The sequence below is a fragment of the Chaetura pelagica genome, unplaced genomic scaffold (genome assembly GCF_000747805.2).
Source record: "Chaetura pelagica isolate M959 unplaced genomic scaffold, ChaPel_1.0 scaffold708, whole genome shotgun sequence".
Lineage (NCBI taxonomy): Eukaryota > Metazoa > Chordata > Aves > Apodiformes > Apodidae > Chaetura > Chaetura pelagica.
Window position 1 is genome coordinate 383,380 of NW_009954405.1, and position 14,877 is coordinate 398,256.

A 14,877-nucleotide genomic window follows, 5' to 3' on the forward strand; every position below is an offset into this window, starting at 1 on the left:
CCCCCCCGCCCCATTTTTAAACCAAGTTTAGATTTATTTTGGCACACAGCAGCTGCAGTAACTTAAAATTCATTATGAGGGATTAATGATTTGCTGTAGGCACCCATAAAACTCTTCAGAATTACAGAATTGTATGACACCAAGGGTCAGAATCAAAGTTTCTTTTAACATAACAAAGAAGACTTCTTTAAACATGTAACCTTTAACATTCACATGCTCTGGCTCCTGGCATGCCTGTTTCAGTATCTGACATAAATGGTGCTGACTGACTCCCAACAACCTACAGCTGAGAGGACTTAATGCTTTTCATCTTTTTAAGCAGACATGAACATAGTAATCCTCCCCGAAATCCTGTGATGGTGGAGGTACAATCATTTTGTGCAGCCACATATTTGACTTGCACAAGGTCACAGCAGTAGTTGGTCTTATATCCAGGATTAGGATTCAGGTCTTAATTCAGGTCTCCTCTCCTCAGCTAGCTATGGCAGGCACTTCTCTGCAGCTTCATGGACAACAGTTCTTTTGCCTAAAAATGTACTCAGGATTATGGTTAGAAATTACAAGAAATTACGGGGGTCATCTGGATTTCTTTCTGCAGCAGCCAGTCCACGTGAAAACTGTGTGAGTTTACACTCTTCTGCTACTATGTAAAGGAACTTAAAACACATTTTTATTCAGGAAAAAGAAACACAAACCAAATAATACATTTTATCCTAATGATCATTAGGAATTAAAGCATCATTGGCAGTGCTTCCTAACTGCTTTGCAGACCTCCCATTTATTTATACAGGGCTCAAAAGAGCTTTACAAATCTAGGACAGCAGATCACGTTTAGGAAAAAGATTTTATAAAGCTCCTCATGTTCAGATCTTCTTTCTAGCCACCTCAGTAATATAGTAAGCGTTATTGGAAAGACTAAGAAGGTCAAAACAGCATTATAAGAGGTAGGAGAGAAAACAGGAATCTTGTTATATACACCTTCCTGCAAATACGTAGTGCAGCAACCTGGATTTCCAATTAATTCAGCAACAAAATTGGATTTTAGCAGCAGAGGAATGCATTCACTATGTCTTTTGCCACATGGATTTTCTGAGCTCAGCGGGGCTATTCAGAATAACTCCAGCTTGCAGGACTATTTATCTCTTAAACAAAGAGATGCTGTGCTAAAATAATTTGCATTTTATAGCTTTTATGGTGCATATATTGAATTGACCTTGATACCAAGTCACCAAAACAAGTATTTTGTGACTTGTTTTTCATCACTAACTCAAATCAGTTCTCCAAACTTAATGTTAATTTTAAAAGCTTGGATTTGTGATTTTACAAAGCAAAAATCGATCAAAGCATATGTACTTAATGGTGCTTTTATGTTCCTTCCAGCTTTGGAAACAATAGTGCTTTACTTCTTAACTCCAGATGGCACTGTGGGGCTTAGCACTACCCAGCCGGGGGAGAGCTCATGGATTGCAAAAACATGCAAGATCCTGAAAAACAACGGCTTTCTTGTTTTATGAGAAATCAGCTGCTAATAGTTTTCTAGTGCAGATGTCCCATTTTACTTTCAGTTCGGTGAAGACTGGGCTAACAAACGGCAGTTCATATGCCTGAGATACAACTTGACATGGAAGTAAAGACTCGCTTGTCTGAACTTGCAAGAGGTCACAAGGGTAGTAGCTCTTGCAACCACCAGCAAAACCTAATGCAACACACACTATTGCAGAACGAGGGGACAGGCTCTGCTGTTGCACAGCTCTTACTATTCAGAGTGACTAATTCTCTGTAGAACTGGTAATTCTGCTCATAAAAGTGTATTTTCAAAGATGGAGTGCAAACCACTAATGAGGTGACCAGTGACTTTTCTAGAGAAACTCACAGACTTCACTGTTTGGAAAACATCCTTTGCCATTTCACATTATCACTGAGACTATTAAAAAAATGTCTATAACAAATAATATTCTTCCTTCAAGTTTATCCTTTGAAAATGTAGGGTGTTCATGTATTTGCTTAATCATAGACTCATACTGATCTACACTGCATTGTTTCTTACATATTAATTTTTCTTGAGATTCTATCTTGTTTATATTGTCTTCTCAACTCTTTAATTTTGTAGCAGTCTTCCTGGCGCCTACATTATCCTCTAACCCTATCTAGCTTACCTTGTAATTCTCCAGTTTTGGATAGAGTAGTTTCTAAATACTTCTTACCTGACCTATGGACCCAGTTAAAGTTCCCAGCTCCCACTGTGCAAGCGCTAAGACATTACTCAGCCCAAGTCTGAATAACAGCACTGGTTCTTCTGTGCATTTCATCCAACAGAATTCTGGAAGTTGCTGCATAGGCTCACAAATTTCTTATAGGCCATGATAAAACCCTTTTGATTCCAAGAAAAGCAAAGAGTTTACAGGGGTTCATTTGCAAGCTGTTACATTTTTAACCCAAGTACATCCTTTTCAATAAGTTAAGGAAGCAACTGAAGATACCTAGAAAGGGTGTGGTATTTGTCATACATCTTCCAGAACATAACTATTGCATTACAAAGAGTTGATGAAAGAAGAGGAGCTCAAAGGACAAAAAGGAATAAAAGCATGGGAGAGATGACTATTTCAAACAGGCAAGGCCATAAAATAGGCTAGGTTCTCTCAAACACCATATGAAACCCTTTTCCAAAGGTATAAAAAATGCACACACACCTGCCCACACACACAGAGGGCATCTTTGAGTTCTCCTAGATTTATGAAATATTAGTGCACTTGTCATATTGTTTCCGATAGATGAGTAGCCATAAAACCACACAAGGCAGAAAGTCCTACATAATTAAACAGTAATGCTGCCTCTGTAGACTAAAAACCTGTACACCACCTGCTTTCATTCCATTGCTCTTCATTTTCTTCTCCATCCTCAAAGTTGGATGGATCCTTGCAGCATTTCAGAGTGTGTAACTGATGCTATTAGCAGATGGGACACAACAGATGAGCATTTCTTCTTTTGGAATGTGTTCATGTCCATTCTAGGTCCTCTGAACAAAACTCAGAATATGTCCAGAAGTATTTTTTTTTAATAAAAAACTTTAAGAAAACTGTTCTCAAATAAAATGTATGTACATTGTATTTACAAATTTGTTGCTGAACAGGTAATATTTACATTACATGTAACACAAAAATCTTTCCCTTGCATTAGTCACACTTACATGTGCTCTACTCAGCCTTCAGACTGAAACCAGTGCCAGAGCAGACAAGGCAGAAATTTCTGAAAAAAACCCCCAACATTTTGTGTATAAACATGACACTCAAGATGAATTAAAAAAGATAACCTAAGAGAAACAAACCAAAATACTGTTGTTACATCATTAGAAAAATGAAACTGGCAGTAGAAAGAATGTGCTCTTCCTCAAAGAGGGACATAAAAAGTGATGAGAAACTTCAGCTGCAATGCTCATGTTGTATTAAGATGAATAAAGAGCTGGGTAAAAGCCAGATGACAGGTACAATACCAAACACGGTTTGGCTCAGCAGAAACCAGCATTTTCCTAGTGCATATTCTTCTGTCACCCTCTCTGTTGCAGCACAACTTCAGTCCCTCTTAAACTCAAGGCAGAAGGTGAAGGAGAAAAACAAAAGCAACCCAGACGAGCATCCTTGACACTCTGAAAAAAAATCTACTGCTCTTTCCCTTTGTACCTTCTCAACATGCAGGCTCTGTTGCAACCTGTGTGCTGCTGTCGTGGGAGGATGATGAGAGTTACACAAAGCACCTTTGGCAACATAGTGTTTTTAAACAAGCTTTTGCGGGCGGAGTATCTCCCCAGAACTAATTGCACGCAAAGCATGTACTAGATACTACGTTGCCAACAAAGCTGCTGCTCATCTTTTTTTTTTTTTTTTTTTTTTTTCCTTCTCTACATGCTCAAAAAGTCGTAAAGTGAAACACAAACGGCATGAGTGGTTTCAGCCTCTGACCTATTAAAACAAAAAGCAACCATTTGCTTTTCTGGCCAAGTATCTTACTGTAGCATGGGCAGTTGCAGACAAATGTGTCATATCTTCTGTGGTCATAATCTAGATTTACTCTAATCCTGTTTGGAATTGCTCATCTTTTTTTTTTTTTTTTTTTTTTTTTTCCTTCTCTACATGCTCAAAAAGTCGTAAAGTGAAACACAAACGGCATGAGTGGTTTCAGCCTCTGACCTATTAAAACAAAAAGCAACCATTTGCTTTTCTGGCCAAGTATCTTACTGTAGCATGGGCAGTTGCAGACAAATGTGTCATATCTTCTGTGGTCATAATCTAGATTTACTCTAATCCTGTTTGGAATTACCTTGAAGCTGTTTCAAAACATTATTTGATGCATTTTGAAAAACACAGATAGGTATATATGTATATCTATATAGGTACTTATAAATATAGACCTTCCAGAACTGAAGCAGGAGAATTAAACTTGGCAGGAACATACTGAAAACTGGTCTGCACAAAGAAGTAGGTTAATGTCCTAACAACTGTCTTGTGAAAACTGATTCACAGTTTCTTTGTGGGCCTTGTAGTCGTCTTTGCCTGCTGGGGAAAAAGATGCAGATCTTCTAGGAATGTTTCTTCACTAGTTTAAGCCCAAACATGTTTTGGTTTTTGGTTTTGTACTTTTTTTAACAAGTAATTGTCTATGGCTGAGCAGCCTCATGCCTCACTTTTAGCTTCCTCTCACCCTGCTGCAGGTGATGCTGGATGCAGGACATGTGGCTGCACATCAGCGGCAGAAGCAGCCGTATCCCAAACAGGGCGTATGCTGCGGATCAGAGTCCTTTCACTCTCTCGGCAGCTTTCAGAACAAAGTAGCAGCATTTATAAGATCACATAAAACTCCAAGCCAGTTAAAACTATAGAACCTAGAGGCTACTCTAGAATTAGATATTTTATTATTTTGGATTGTTACATAAACCTTCCAGAAAGTGCAACTTAGTTTTCCCACTCTAGTTTTACTCTTGCCTTTTCCCTCATAAACTGTTTGCACGTGATCACTTCTCTTGAAAATCTGTTTTTGCAGAAATACAAATTTTGGCTTTTCCATTTTTCCACTGACTCTTACTTCCTCTTAAGGGAACAGTTCATCCTCCTCTTTCTGCCAAAATGCAGTGACTGGTAGCAGTGATTTTTTTTTTTTTTTTGTGTACCCTTTTTGGGACAGCCATAGTTATGCAGCCAGATTTATAAAGCTGTTAGGATAGTGACACATTCATATTTTTGAATGGGAAAATAAACAAGCTAAGACTGAAGTTTTATGGCTCACAACATTAAAAAGCCAAACATCTGAAGTGTCTCATTTTAAGTCATCCTAAAACTGCCTACACTCAACACTCGTTTTTTTATCTATCATCTTTGGAGCCTGCTGGCAGAGATCATTCTTAGAAAATGATCATCATGTTGTTGATATTTCTTCAGATCTGGGCTGACATTTCAAACATCCAATCCCATTTTCTGGAACAAGCAGACCACACCATTTTCCAAAAATAATCCAAAGAAGATGGCCAACCAAGGGAACACACGGTTCAAGTTCAATGTAACTGCAAAAGAAAGCAGAACAAATGTATCACTAGCCATTTAGAAAGATCACAGAATCACAGAATGGTTAAGGTTGGTAGGGATCTGAAAGATCAAGTTCCAACCCTCCTGCTATAAGCAGGGACACCTCACACTAGAACAGGCTGCACAAAGCCTCATCTCACCTGGCCATGAACCTCCAGGGAGGGGACTTCCACAACCTCCCTAGACAACCTATTCTAGTGCCTTACTACCCTCATGGTGAAAAATTTCTTCCTGATGTCTAACCTAAATCTACCCTCTTTCAGTTTAAATCCACTACCCCTTGTCCTAGCCCTACCCTCTCTGGTGAAAAGTCCCTCCCCAGCTTTCCTGTAGCCCCTTCAGGTATTGGAAGGCAGCTGTAAGGTCTCCCCAGAGCCTTCTCTTCTCCAGGCTGAATAGCCAAAACTCCCTCAGCCTGTCTTCACAGTTAGAGGTGCTACAGCACTTTGATCATCTTCATGGCCCTTCTCTGGACCCTCTCCAACAGGTCTATATCTTTCCCGTGCTGAGGGCTCCAGAGTTGTACACAGTATTCTAGGTGCAGTCTCACAAGAGCAGATCAGAGGGGGAGAATCACCTCCCTTGCCCTTGTATGTATAAGAAATCACACAAATCTGTTAAAAGTCTGCATTCCAAAGCCTTGCAAAAAAATAATTTTCACTTTCTGGACACACAAAGAACTCTGCTTTATGTTTCAATAATCCATGATGAGTTGTCTCAAATTCTAACCAATGGATCTGATGGATATAATACAGTATATACAAAAAGATGACAGTGAGATAAGAGATGCTTTTTCTTTTTTAATAAAGTGTTTTGTTTCATTCACTCTTTATTAAAGTCTAAATAACAGTCTTAAGCCAGAGCTATTCCAGTCACATATCTAACACTGAGTAAAAGAATATTACAACAATAATAACGAATTCTATAACAGCTGCATTCTCACACACATTCTATAGAAGTAATGTAGTAATAAAAAAGCAAAAGCTTACCTCTAATTGCCTGAGAGTTTGATATCAAGACAAACACTTTTATAAATGCAAGGCACAAAGGTGTGTAGTCATGTTCCCAAATTACAGCTGGAATTAGCAAAAGTTTTCCATAGCTGGACAACAGCAGTGCTTTGAGAAGTAAAATGAATTCAGACTTTGTCTTCAGCATCTCAGGTCTCATCCACCATAAGGTAATAAAAATGCCAACCAAAAATGAAGTTTGTTCTAAGAGGAAATAAAAGGAGTTGGAAAGAGAGAATGAAGAGTGAAAATCAAGGCCTTTTTTTGATGAATTTCAATGAAATTACATGTCCCAGATGCAACTGAACCACTGCTATTTAGAAGACATATGCAAATATGAACACATCCTCCATCTCCTGTGTTCATCTTAATAGGTAAATATTGCTACCACTTAAACTATTATGTATCATGACATTCAGAATATTGCCATCACAGAATTCTGCCTGTAGGATTGTCATACTCATTATTTCTGACACCAAGCAGCACAGGAAATTTAGCATAAGAACCACCTCACTTTTCCTATTTAACAAAAGAAGAGGGTTTTTTTAGCTGTCAGCCTGTAAGACAAAGTCAATACTTGTCTCCTTTGAAAAGGTCACCAGCAAAGAACCCTTTCTATCCAGCATGAGAAAGAACACTCAAGAGAAAACATCATTGAGCTATTACACTTTTACTGACACTGTGTCTCTGCGTAAGACTGGAATTAATGCAGATGTCAAAGCAACTCTCACGTCAACTGTAGTAGATGAATTACTGCTGAACAATGAGTTCCAGCATTTTTACTGGCATGTTATGAAAACCTACATAGAGCAACATTAGACAGCAAATTACTTAAGTTAAACTCTGAATGTCTAAGGAAAATACTAGTTTTTAAACACTAACACCAGAAAAGGTATGAGAATAGCAGTATAAACCTAATTAAAACAAAAAACATAACGTGCCTTCAAACACTGTTTTAGATCACAGAAGTATTTAGTCTTTACCAGTGATGACACTGCTCTGTATTTTTGTGTATTCATTAAAAAAAAACACAACCCAGATACAGCTTTTCCCAATTATTTTCTATTTAAGGATCATCCTTAATGTTGTATCACCTTAATGAATAATAAACCTTGATGTCAACATGAAATATGGAATAAGGCTCAGCTCTATGTTGGTCTTCAAACTGTGCAAATGGATTCAGACAAAGATTTCCGAATATAGACACTTTTCAGTGTTTTGCTATTTAATGCTGATCACATCAGCCTGAACTGTAACCGGGATTAAAATACGCATTTGCATTAAATGAAGGCAAACTAGAAAGTATGTGTATAGTTTTTAACCCTACTGGGTTAATATCATCCATTTGGTATTAATTTTTGCAATACAGCCTTGTTGAAAGACTCATGAAGTTATTCAGTGCTCAACAGTAGACAGTAACATGAACTAGTAATAGATCTTACCTAAAGAAGCTATACCAAACATTCGATAAAAATCCCATTCCTTGGCATATCTTATTAAGTCATCAGGATCTATATTTTGGCTTGAATCCTGTAGTTGCAACCACCTGACATAAGCTTCGCAGAGCAAACAAAATATATAGAGCTTTCCATGAATCTGGTGAATAAAAGAATAATAAAAGAATTAGTATTAAATCAGCATAAATTAAAGCATTACTAAGAATTTGCTATCTAAAATACTTCTCAACATCTCTAAATAAACAAGCTATATAGGGTTGTTGGGGGTTTTTTGTTTAGAATATAAGCAAATTTCTTCTGTTGCGACGCTAGTTTAGCACATCATCCTTTCAACATCAATTAACATGACAGGCAAATTAAAGGGTGTAAAAAACTGCATGAACAGTTCTGTACATTTGCTTTTTTTAACATTTAAGATAACTCCTGTATTTGCTAGTATTGTGGGATCACTACTGTGGAGACAGTAACTTTCTTAGTTATAGCTGGAGTTCGAGATTTTCCTGTGTTATATTAATGATATAATTGGTTCAGCTTGCTGGAACCTCTGAAAGGGCAGGAGAAGAAAAGTCTCTAAAATTTTGCAACTATTACAAAAAATTACTAAATCTAAATATATATTTAACAAAAAAAAGCCACAGAGCAGGGTGATAGCAACTTACATTTATCTTTGTATTGAAAAGAATGTGCCTGTATGCTTGTGCTTTGCATAAAACAGCATTAATCAATATGATAACAGGATCATACTCAATATATTTGTCCACAGGTTTCTGGCAGGATTTCTGAAAGTCACAAAATAAAAAGAATTAGGAAAAAAGAAGAAAGGAAATCAAGAGTTCATATAATGTTCCTCTAATCTTAGCAGAGTTGCATAAATCCAAATTAGCTACTCAATATTTATTAGTCTATCAAATTTCAATAGTTTTTTTATTCATCCAGAAAAATTGCTCCCCCTCCCCTGACACTACAGTTGACACAGACTTCCCTTATAAAACAGAAAGATACATAATCGATTTTTACAGGCTTCAGATTAACACTGATAATAAACTGTAGATGCAAAAAACCAAAATACCTTCCCAAGACTTAAGAAATGCACCAGTATCAGCTGCCATGCTCTGAGTACAACTGTCATAGAAACAATCTCTATTTGCATTTCAATGAGTGCACAGCTATGCACTGTCAGAATGGAAATCTATGTACACAATTTTCCGGAATGCTGTAATAGTAAAAAATGCAGCATTAGACAACATACACCCATGACAAATTCCCAGGAAATACAAAAAGGTTTTTTTCAATTTTATAGGGATTCATCGTGTCCAAAGTTAACTTTGCCTTGCTATTTACCAGAATTATTACTGGAGAATTTGAGAATGCAAAATGTTACTAGCAGATTGACTCAAAAGTCCAACACTCAAACTAAGAACAACATCCTAACAAATGCACAAGTTGAATAGAGTATCTAAGGAATGTTCTAATCAGTGTTTCTTAGTCCAACTCAAGAAAAACGCCCAGCAAAGCATTTGGAGTCAAAAAGAAAATACACGACAGCACACAAGTTTGAGGTAATGAATTAAAGAATTGGCTCAATGAACAAACAATTTGATAGGTCTAAAATAAAAGTAAGCAAGATGGGAGAAAGGACGTAATTAACAGCCAACCACAGCTACAGGATTTAATAGAGTGAAAGAAGAAATTGCAACCATAATTAAAGGCAGTGTCTTGCTTCATTTCTCTGTACAGGGAAATAACGAATGATATTCTTATAGGTGGCAATTTACATGTCAAATCTCTTGCTTGACGTAGCACAGGAAAACTCAAATTCTTTTAATAGGCTTACTCACACCAGCACTGGACAAGCATATATAAAAGATTATCCTTGAACACAATGGATGTCACAAAAGTTAGATGAAGGATATCCTACGTACCACAGGATTTATTGTATCTTCAGATTTTTCTACAACAGTACATTTTTTAACCACAGTGAAAAATATGAGAAGAGTAAAGAATGACCTTTTCAAGTAGAGGGTCCCAACCAAACAGCAATCAAAAAACTTGCAATTAAGAGGTATTGAAAAATTGTCACTGTTGTCTGACATGAATTTTAGACAATTGAAATATATCAAACCAACCTTGCAGACAAAACCAATGACACAGAAATGCTACTGCAGATATATAAGGAGACTGCTATGAAAGAATCCACAAATAGTGGAGTTACCCATAAGAATGGGTCTTCTGCTCCACAGCTTCTGGCAGACACAACCACAAATTCTGCAGCTGTCAGAATGATGTTTAATTCAGTATTTCAGCTCTGGCAGAGGGGTTGGACTAGATGATCTTTCAAGGTCCCTTCCAACCCCTAGGATTCTGTGATTCTGTGGTATCACCACCAAACATTTAAGAATCCTATTTCCCTTGTGTTACTTAAAGAGGGAAAACACTCTGCCATATCACAGAAGACCAGCCATATTCTGGCTTTCTCACCCAGGCACACAGGTTATGTTGCAGAAAAGAGAGGTTAATCTGAACACTGTAAATTTTACGTACGTGTCTTCCTCTAAATTGGTGAATTTAGGGAAAATTACAAATGTTTGATACTGACTCACTGAATCCAAATAGATACTATGCTCCCCTAATGTCAATTAATGTATTCAATATTCTAATCAATTTAAATCAATATTAGTTTAAGAACTGTTTGACTAATCAAATCTTTAGGAATATTTGGTTATGTTTGCCTGTTGTTTAAAAAACAAACAAACCCAAGAAAAAAATGGAAAACAACAAATCACCAAACAAACAAAAAAAACTATTCACAACATAGAAATAGGCTTGATTATTTTTTTAAATTATTTTTTTAATTAGCAAAGACAGCTTTAAGGAGAAAAAAAATAATATTCAAAGGCAGTACAACCATGTTCTTGACAGTGTGGTGTATCAGATTATTTCTGATCAAAGCAATGCAAAGGGAAGTAACATGTTCTAACATCTGAGTTGTATTAAGACAAAAGCACTGAAATGTTAATTCTGACTGTATGTTTATCAGCCTTTTAGAGAACACTACTCAAAAACATACCTCTCCTTTATTCATCAAAGATACTCAACTGTGAACACAGTTTACAAACACATGCCAAATACAATACAGTACACAAATATTTGAGAAAATACTTGCTGTCACTGAAGGGCAAAGTTCCTAAAGTACACACCAATGACTATTTGAGAGTGCTCTGTTCAACGTTAAAACCTAAATAATTTTCTTAAGTATTTCTGGATGGGGCGATAGAAGGGAAAAATGTTCTTGTAGCGGAAGCCATAGAACACTACAGAAAACAAAAATATAGATTGAATAATCAAGCTGTATTCTGAACTAAAAATGCAATGAAAACCACACCAGGAATATGTTTGCAATTCTCTAGTCATTAGAAACACCAGTGACAGAGTCTCATTTTAGTATTCCTTTCTCCAGGGTTTGGAATTTGGCAAAACTAAGCTACAATTTTTTTGCTGGACTACACATACAGCAGATTTTAACAACATTTATATAGCTTCAACATGAACATAGGTCCATAGGGCAAACTAACATGGACACATCATCTTGCAAGTGTGCCCTTAATCCCAGTTGCACCCTTAAACATTAATATGTAATAGCTGTGCTGCTTTCAGGAATGGGTTCTTTATTAGGCGTGTGGCTAAGAGTCATAACAGGCTGAAAAGCAAAGCAGCCCAGTTTCAGATGTATTCCATTTCAGAAAGCTAACAGTAAAAATATATTTCTTTATTTTTCCTGAATTATACCTTTTCCAGTAGTGAGTTTGTCTGTAGACTGAGTAATGTAAATAAGAAAAACAACATACTTTCTTTTCCAGGATGATCTTTGTACTCTTGATAGATTCTTTACCTTACCACATACATGCTTTGCATTCAAAGCATCTACAGTCTATCTGACTTGCTGCAATAAAAGAGCATTTCAATTATTTTTTAATTGCAGAAAAGCTAAATTAAGTGTGCACTGCTCAGGCAATTTGGCTTTCTTATTACAAAACACAAGGGGAATCCTGACTGAGCTCTACATATTGCAATGAATAATTTATTCCCCTTTGTTAGGATCTGGAACAATTTACATTTTTTAAACTTAACCACAACAACATATATGTACCTTAAAACTAAATTTAAAAGGCATAGTTTTCCTTTTATTTTTTAGTAAGTCAAGTTTGCTTATTTCCTTTCACATTATTTGCACTTGACTGCAGAATTTATTCCAAGTTAGCTCAATCTGTTTTTTTTCCCCTTCTAGCATTAAGACGACAGTGGCAATGTTACCTGAACAGTATTTTTTTCTCTACTGTTGTTAATGGTTGGTTAGTAATATATTCAGTGAAGATGTACTGTATTATTTGCAGATCCTTTAAGTTTAAAGGATCTTAAAATAATTAACAAAGATCTCCTCTATAAAGAACCACCTAGACTTACTTTCACCACCACTTCTCGTTGGGAATAGGGAAAATATCAGCATGTTCATGGCACAGGACTAGAACCAGACCCATGAGTTGCAAAGTGACCACCAAAAGTCACCTTTGTTGGAGGCAATCTGAACACACCTGCACAGCCCATCCCACCCCCCCCCCACCTTCAGTTACCACACTGACGGCAAAGCATACTGAACATGTCTCCTGGAGGAGCTGAATTTCTTCAGAATATTATTGCCCATTTTAAAGTTCTTTTTAAGGACCATAGTCCATCTGTTTCTTGTAATCACATTTTCATGGGAAGATACATGCAGGATGAGAAAAAGGTTAATTCACCAAATGTGAATGTCAAGGAAGAAATGTGTAATACCAGAGGTCTAAGCTCAGCTTCTGCTGAAACTGGCCTTTTTAAAAGAGAAGTTAAAAACTTGAAGAATTTGTGGTAGTCAGCCACCTTGCACGACTTTTAATAAAAGACAAAATCTTTCTATAGTGAATTTCAAGGTACTGAGTAGACTTCCATGTCTGACAGAAGAAGGTTTCTGTAGCTTCTTCAGTATCCATTGCAAATTTATTTCTAGGGTGGACGTTAATGCTTGTGAGGTCTTGAATATTTCCCCACATTAAAATTACAATACGGACCACAAAGAAACTTCTAATTCTCTGAAGAGCAATAACAAATGCTGCAGGAACTAAAGTGAAACAGCACCATGAATTAGGCTGAATTTCCCAAACTCCACTCTAATACTGTGAGCTGGAAATAGATGTTCCCTAACAGAAGTTTTGAGTATTTGTCTCTGGAAAAATCTCCGCTCTTTGCTTCAACAGATGATTAACACAATACAAAGGAACGGTATTTTGCTTAAGCATTCAAATTCAAATCTCCTGCCCGAATATCAAGCCCAGAAAAGGTAAACACGTGTAGGAATAAACAGAAGATGTTGTTGAAAGAATTTAGCATCTTCATCTCAGGACGATGTTCCAACAGGTGTTGAATGACCAGGAACATTCTGAGAATGGCAAAGACTTTTTAGATGCAGATTTATCAATTTATCATTGATAACTTTAAACTAGCATGGGGCAAATCTTTAGGTCAGTATAAAACAGTGATGATCTTGCCAATGTTCTGCTTGTTTCTAATGTTCTTGGGCCAAAATAAAGAAAGAAATGCTTTATGTTAAAAACAACGCAACAATTGTTCCATGTACCGTCTTTTATTCTCATGTACTACTTGCAAATGGGAATGACACACAAGTATCACAAAGGTTTAAAAAAAACAACCCCAAATATTATCTACACAACATCCATTGGCCTCACTTTAAGTATCACTGTACAATCTTCTTATGTACTTTTCACTTTTTCTCCCTTATGCTTTCTCCCTTAGTTTGTCTTTTACCTAAGAAAAGTGCTGATCTCTCCAGTTTTGAGATGTCTGCAGAGATATTTTGTACACTGTCAGATGGCTTATGCTGTACAGTAACAAGCCATTTTACCTGACAGCTAGGCTGGGAAAAGAAGGATGCGAGTTCTACTATCATCAGTAATTTATGCTTATCCTGTTTTCACAGTGCCCTGTTGAAAACAGAATAACGTGTATCCCTCAGCTTGAGCTAACCACAATTTCTCCAGATACATACTAGCCTCTGACCTCTATGATCTGGTTGCCTATGATCTTTATTTTTGATCTAACAAATGCTTGTATGACTCAGAACTTACAAAGTTGAAAAGGAATCCATCACACCTTTTATACAAAGCCTTCTGGTCACATTACATTTATAACTTCATGGTTAGTAAACTAACCAAGCCTCTATTAACATTCTCAAAATGCCAGGGGCTACAAAACCAGGGGAAACTGCCACAAAGAAAACTTGAATGATGCACAACTAATTCCTTACAGAATACAAAGTATTCAACAATTGCTTCAAGCACAAGGTTTCCCAATTTTATAAGGAGCAGACGGGATGTTGTGAAACACAAACACAGACAAAACCAAAGGCTTAGCAGAGATGTATTTGCAGATCCCTCCATTCCAGAATCCCAAACTCCAAGGCTGCTCAGTGATTGAGTATTTTTTACACACGCAAAAAAAAAGGGTCAAAACTAACAACCACTGGAGACAAGCCTACATAAACCTCACAAAAACTCTGAAAAGAGTAGTTTAGAAATAGTTGAAAATACTACTTTAAAAGGTTTGTTTTGTTGTTGTTTTGTTGTATTTTGTTTGTTTTTCTGTGGCTGCAAAGTCTCCAAGAAAACAGCGGAGACCCTAAAAGAGAAGGAAGTTATTTTAGCATTATGAAAACACTGGGGGAAAAAACAACCTCTCTGAGAGGCGGAGCGGGCAGGGAGAGGCCCGAGCCGCCTCGAACACGCAGGTACC

The 14,877-nt window shown here is 36.8% G+C and overlaps 1 protein-coding gene across 1 annotated transcript in view; it reads right to left on the reverse strand.

Annotated features, from left to right (window-relative positions):
* Positions 1-5,444: 5,444 nt before the first annotated feature.
* ARV1 (ARV1 homolog (S. cerevisiae)) overlaps positions 5,445-14,877 on the reverse strand; it is a 10,719-nt gene continuing 1,286 nt past the window's right edge. Inside the window, exons 2-5 of the mRNA XM_010004236.1 lie at positions 8,700-8,819; positions 8,026-8,179; positions 6,563-6,787; positions 5,445-5,551 (exon numbers count right to left, since the gene is read on the reverse strand). Coding sequence (XP_010002538.1) covers positions 5,445-5,551; positions 6,563-6,787; positions 8,026-8,179; positions 8,700-8,819 — 606 coding nt within the window. The remainder of the gene's footprint in view (positions 5,552-6,562; positions 6,788-8,025; positions 8,180-8,699; positions 8,820-14,877) is intronic.